Source organism: Pyxicephalus adspersus, chromosome 3, assembly GCF_032062135.1.
Source record: "Pyxicephalus adspersus chromosome 3, UCB_Pads_2.0, whole genome shotgun sequence".
Classification (NCBI taxonomy): domain Eukaryota; kingdom Metazoa; phylum Chordata; class Amphibia; order Anura; family Pyxicephalidae; genus Pyxicephalus; species Pyxicephalus adspersus.
The window spans coordinates 144,999,441-145,005,816 of NC_092860.1; the positions used below are offsets into that span (position 1 = coordinate 144,999,441).

General features: G+C 40.1%; 1 protein-coding gene across 1 annotated transcript in view; it reads left to right on the forward strand.

Moving 5' to 3' along the window:
* Positions 1 to 5,614, forward strand: part of MAVS (mitochondrial antiviral signaling protein) — a 25,059-nt gene extending 19,445 nt beyond the window's left edge. Inside the window, exons 10-11 of the mRNA XM_072406636.1 lie at positions 1,970 to 2,071; positions 4,784 to 5,614. Of these exons, the coding sequence (XP_072262737.1) occupies positions 1,970 to 2,071; positions 4,784 to 5,437 (756 nt within the window). The 3' untranslated portion in view covers positions 5,438 to 5,614. The remainder of the gene's footprint in view (positions 1 to 1,969; positions 2,072 to 4,783) is intronic.
* The last annotated feature ends 762 nt before the right edge of the window (positions 5,615 to 6,376 follow it).

A 6,376-nucleotide genomic window follows, 5' to 3' on the forward strand; every position in this document is an offset into this window, starting at 1 on the left:
ATTTTGAATGGTACCCCAATGCACTACATGCCACAGTACCATATGCACCATTTTATTTTTCAAGCACTGCCATGAAGCAGGCTGCCCATACAAATAATTAGATTATCCTATATAGCAGAGTATTGCACAACAGACATCAATGTGGCTACAGAAATGTGAACCCAATCTGAAAATATTGAAGGGAGAATGTTAATTGGATGACCAGGGATCTAACATTTACAGAAGGGTAAATGACTGAAATCTGTATATTTTCCTTTTGTTATTGTTACATAGTAAGTCAGTTAGGTTGAAAAAAGATATAAGTCCATCACGTTCTACCACTAGAAAAATAAACATATCCCAGATATAAAACTCTATAAGACATAGTTGATCCTGAGGAAGGCAAAAAACCCTGATACAATTTTATCCAACAGGGGAAAAAAATTCCTTCCTGATTCCATGAGGCAATCGGATGTTCCCTGGATCAACAGTTACTGTTATCTTTACTTTAAAGCCTTAATACCCAGTTATTTTCTGTGCTTCTAGAAAAACATCCAACTTTTTCTTAAAGCAATCTATAGTAGTTGCTGAAATTACTTCCTGAGGGAACCGATTCCACATTTTCACAGACCTTACAGTGAAGCCTACATGTTTGCTCTAATGTTAGTTTCTGCCTTTGGTGTATATGTTAAAAGGGGATTGTGTGGCTACAAAGTGTCTTCAAGGTAAAAATCATATGGAATAGTAATGGTATCAAGTGATTTTGGCACGGGACCTGCATGCATTCAGTGCATAGGCAATGTCATTTCTGCAATATTTAATGCAAAAAAAGCCAACTGCATACAAAATTCAATTGAGATGCAAATCTTAGATGAATGACATTTAGTCATTCAGAGCACTGCGTATAAACATTACCATTTTTCGATAAAATACTTGTAATAAAAGGACTTTTTAGGTTTGGATAAAGTAAGGATGAGTTAGAATATGCAGTAAGGTTGCAGTGCCATTTATGCTTTCTCGTGCCACTCTACCTGCGGCAGCCCAATATAGAATGAACAGGGGTGGCAGTCAATGGTCAAATCTGCAAATTTTGGTTCTTTAAGAACTAGTGCTGTGGTGCAGGCGGTTAAGCAGCTGGCAAGGTGTCTGCCCATGGGACCCTCAGGAGAATACTTGTTCCTGCCATCGGTCTGAACCTGCCTTTAGATGTAGGATTAGATTGGCCTATATGAGTATGGGTCCTCAGATATATGCCCACAATATTTTTTTTTGTGCCCTCTGGGCTTCTAGCCCCTGCAGCCTTGCAAAAAAATTCCACCCTGCCAGAATGTGTTCTGTTAAGCCTTCCTTTTGGTGGGCACCAGGTCCCTAGTTTGACCCTGGTTAGACTAATTTGTAATACTGTTCATCTTTATTTGTCCTGGTGGCCACTGGCATCTAAAAAGAAAGTAAAAGCAAATCCAACATTTTGAATTGTAATGAATGCAAGGTTGATCCTCCAATGGGGACGAATTTTGTTCCCTTTTTGGAGATATCCTCTATTTTCATGTTGTATCTTTAGAACATAAAATGATAATCCTTTCATTGTGCAGACAGAGAATGTTCCCTGTTAGGGGTTTTAACCCTTTCCTGCTCATTACAAAACTATAGGAGAAAATGGTTGGATATACACTTTATTGAAAGAGTACAGATTTGTAAATATTCAAAAGAAAAATATGAAGGGACAGAAAGAGCACCAAGAAGGCTTCTGTTTATTTGAGAGGGGCAAAGTTAGAACTTGTGTCAGAGTTGTATTTCTGCCTGATCCCCTTACCCTATAATCCATGACCTGGTAGAAATTCAATGGGTAACAAAAGTGATTAAAATCTCACAGAGAACAAGGAAAAGCTAGCCGCCCTTTCCCTCTTTTTCCCAAATGCAAAATCATAGTAGTAAAACAATTTTAGCTGCATTTAGTTCAACATTAATAACCAAACATATTATCATAAAGGTGACGGCCTCTCCATCCCAGAGTCAATCCGTGTCGAGTTTGGAGTCTGGAGCAACTGCAGGATCTGAACATCAGAGCAGGGAGCAGTCTACAAATCATTCGGTAACAGAGTGTTCTGCCACTCTCTTTAACTTGGATTTCTGAGCTATTAGTGCATTCTACCTAGAAATCAGGAGAGTGAGGCACCATCGTTTGTATTTGTAATGATCATGTCATATAGGAGGCCAGTGCTGGAGATATCAGCGAGTCATTGACCACCAGTAAACAAGCGGAATATTATGAAGTCCTATTTGACTCCAGGTCAACAATTTAGACTGGGCTTACATTTGTATGGTGCAATACTACACATGTTACCCCACCAAGTACTGCACCACATATCAATATTATTATAATTATTATTATTAATAATAATAATACACAGGATTTATATAGTAGCAACATATTACGCAGAGCTGTACATTAAATAGTGGTTTCAGGAGGAGGAGAGGACCCTGCCCAAAACAATCATTGGTGCACTGCGATGCCAATTATTTTGAATGGTACCCCAATGCACTACATGCCACAGTACCATATGCACCATTTTATTTTTCAAGCACTGCCATGAAGCAGGCTGCCCATACAAATATTCTACACACACACTAGAAAAAATGTTCTTCTGTAGTAAAACATGAACTGTTTATCATTGTTGCAATACTAAAAGACCAATGTGCCCAAAATGAATGTGTAAAGTTTTGGGTGGACACCAGGAGGTGAGAACACCTGTCAGCTACATACACTATATGACTTCCCCAAGGTTACAGGTGTGTCCTACATGGGTACAATGAAGGTGCCACTCCTCTATAACTTGGATTTCTGAGCTATTAGTGCATTCTACCTGGAAATCAGGAGAGTGAGGCACCATCATTTGTATTTGTAATGATCATGTCCATTAGGAGGCCAGTGCTGGAGATATCAGCGAGTCATTGACCACCAGTAAACATGCGGAATAATATGAAGTCTTATCTGACTCCAGGTCAACAATTTAGGCTGGGCTTACATCTGTATGGTGCAATACTATACATGTTACCGCACCTAGTACTGCACCACATATTATTATTATTATTATTATTACACAGGATGTATATAGTACCAACATATTACGCAGAGCTGTACATTAAATAGGGGTTTTAGGAGGAGGAGAGGACCCTGCCCAAAAGAGCATAGTAAAGTTTGTACAATCATTGGTGCACTGCGGTGCCAATTATTTTGAATGGTACCCCAATGCACTTAACCAGCAGACCTGTGGTGCATTCCACTACATGCCACAGTACCATATGCACCATTTTATTTTTCAAGCACTGGCATGAAGCAGGCTGCCCATACAAATTATTAGGTTCCCCCACCATATAGCAGTGTATTGAACAACAGACATCAATGTGGCTACAGAAATGTGAACCCAATCTGAAAATATTGAAGGGAGAATGTTAGTTGATGACCAGGGAACTAACATTTACGGAAGGGTGAATGACTGAAGTCTGTATATTTTCCTTTTGACATTGTTACATAGTATGTCAGGTAGAAAAGATACATTAGTCAATCAAGTTTTACCACTAGAAAAATAAACATATCCCAGATATAAAACTCTGTAATACATAGTTAATCCAGAGGAAGGCAAAAAAAACCTGGTACAATTTGATCCAACAGAGGAAAAAAATTCCTTCCTGATCCCATGAGGCACTCGGATGTTCCCTGGATCAACAGTCACTGTTATCTTTACTTTAAAGCTTTAATACCCAGTTACATTCTGTGCTTTTCCTTAAGCAATCTATAGAACTTGCTGAAATGACTTCCTGAGGGAGCCACATTTTCACAGACCTTACAGTAAACCTTACATGTTTGCTCTAATGTTAGATTCTGGCCTTGGTGAATATGGTAGATAGGATTTGTGTGGCTACAAAGGGGTCTTCAAGTTAAAAATATTATGCAATGGTAATGATATCAGGTGATTTTGTCACGGGACCTGCATGCATTCAGTGCATAGGCTCCCAATGCTAGGGTCAGTGAGGCCAAAGTTTTGGTCACATAATGTTTGCTAACATCTTAAACAGGGATTCCTGGGATTCCAGGGATTCGAGATTGTAGCTTATCCAGATAGTGAGTATTTAATATAATAGCCTGAATGGTATGAGCACTGAAAAGAGCCGACTTGCAGAGTCTGTAGTGTCAAAGGACCCTTTTGGTAAGCTTGATGGGTTCTGCTGTGCATAGCTCCCAGGTTGCAACTCTCAAACACAAATTAAGGCAGTAGTGGAGCAAGGAATGAAGTCGAAGGGCTAAGTCAAAGTCTGAAACAGGCCAAAAGTCAGGACAGGCAACAAAACAGGCTTAGTCAACAAAAGAAGTCAGTCACTGGAGAGGTAGCTCTTGGAAAAACAGGTAACAGAAGCAAAAGAGATATGGTAGGACACACAGGTTCACAGCCGGCTCTAGGATTACAGAAGGCACAGGGTCATTAGGGACTTTGGGTTCAAAGAAAACCATTGGGTTTCAGAAGGCCCAAGGAATGCACAAGTAATACCAGAAGGGGAGCTTGGCAATAGTGCAACAATGTATTCCTGTGATGCATTACTAAGCCTTAATTGTCTGCACCATCAAGGGGGCTTTCTTTCCCAGGGAAACCTGGAAGTGCAGGTGACCATGGGGTGAAAACATATATTTTCTGCCTGCCTTTGTCTCTAATTGTCTAATAATTTGTTGTCTTGTCTTTGTTGCTTGGCTTAGTTGACTCCTGCAATGTTTTGCTCCATGTAACTGTGTACTTCTTTTCATTTACAGAGTGCTCAGCTTTCATCGTGTAGACCTACAGAAGATGACAGCAGATGGAATCTCAGCAAACCAGGTGTGCTAATGTCTACTGCTGGCTTTGCAGATGTCACAGGAGAAACTAATGAGGTTGCACCGTTATCAAGGGTGCCTGAACTTGAAATTAGTGATGATGAATCCAGCAATGCTCCTTCTCCTGGCTCTTCAAAGTTACCTGCCGTGAGTCGAAGCAAGGGAAGTCCTATATCACAGGAGGTGAAAACAACAAGCACATCTAAGAAAGTAGGCCTGAGGATCTCTCCAAAGAAGAGTCCAGAGGAAAATGAAGAACCTAGGGGGGTTTCTAGCTCTGCATATAGCAGACCACTAAATGCTTCCTTGTCACAAGAGCCAGAAGAGAACAGCTTTGAGATATCCAGATACAGAGTTGACTTTAATGAAAGCCCATCTGTGATTCTCATGGCCAAAAACAATGTACCAATAAACAATGTACCAATAAAGAGTACCAGGGATACCCCAAGAAGCATGGAGACAATTGACAGAGTGGCATCTCAAGAAGAAGAAAAGCTCGGGAAGAGCAGTCTGCATGATCCCCTTGTTATAACACTTTCAGCTGCTGTTGTTTGCCTTTCCTTATACATTATATGGCTCAAACACAAAAACTAAGACTTGAATAGAAAGCTGCACTTTTACCTTCTACACTCTCAAAATACCATTTCCTAAATCAATTTAATATACCATTTTGGTCACTCCATATGGCTCAATTTTTTTCCACTGCTTTATAAGCCATGCTGCTTTGGCATTTGTTGAGTATGGACAATAAAGCAAATATTCAGGAAAGTAGCATTACTGCTTTTAGTGATGTTTGACTTCTGCTGGTTTCAATGCCCAAGCTAAAGGGTACCTCTTATTGTAACCCTATTATCTACCCTAACAATAATGCCTCGCTAAATGTATTCCTCACACTAATACTAGGTGCAAAAACATTCAAATTCTACCTGTAATAATCATTAGTGATTGTTTTGTGTAGATGATTACTGTACAGATTTTTTTCTATGAAGAAGGAATAAGGGAGGACAGCAACAGCAACGGCTATTATTGATCATTAGATATCCAACAGGGCGAGTCACTAACAACCTTCTCCTGAAGCTGAGGGACTCCTGTACACATGTTACATTTTCATCTAAACAATCATGAACAATCGTTTGAGCCAATGAAAGGGTAAATGAACCTGACCTAATCAACCTGATAATTATATCCATCCTCCTAACACCCTATACCTAACATTAACAACGTGCCTCACCCTAACACTAACCTTCCCACTATCCTTATCCTTTACCCTAACACTAATCCTCCCACTATCCCTATCCTTCACCCTAACACCAACCTTCCCACTATCCTTATCCTTCACCCTAACACTAACCCTCCCCCTTTCTTTATCCTTCACCCTAACACCAACCCCCCACTATCCTTATCCTCCCCCTTTTCTTTATCCTTCACCCTAACACTAACCCTCCCACTTACCTTATCCTTCACCCTAACACTAACCCTCCTATTATCCTTATCCTTCACCCTAACACTAACCCTCCTACTATCCTTATCCTT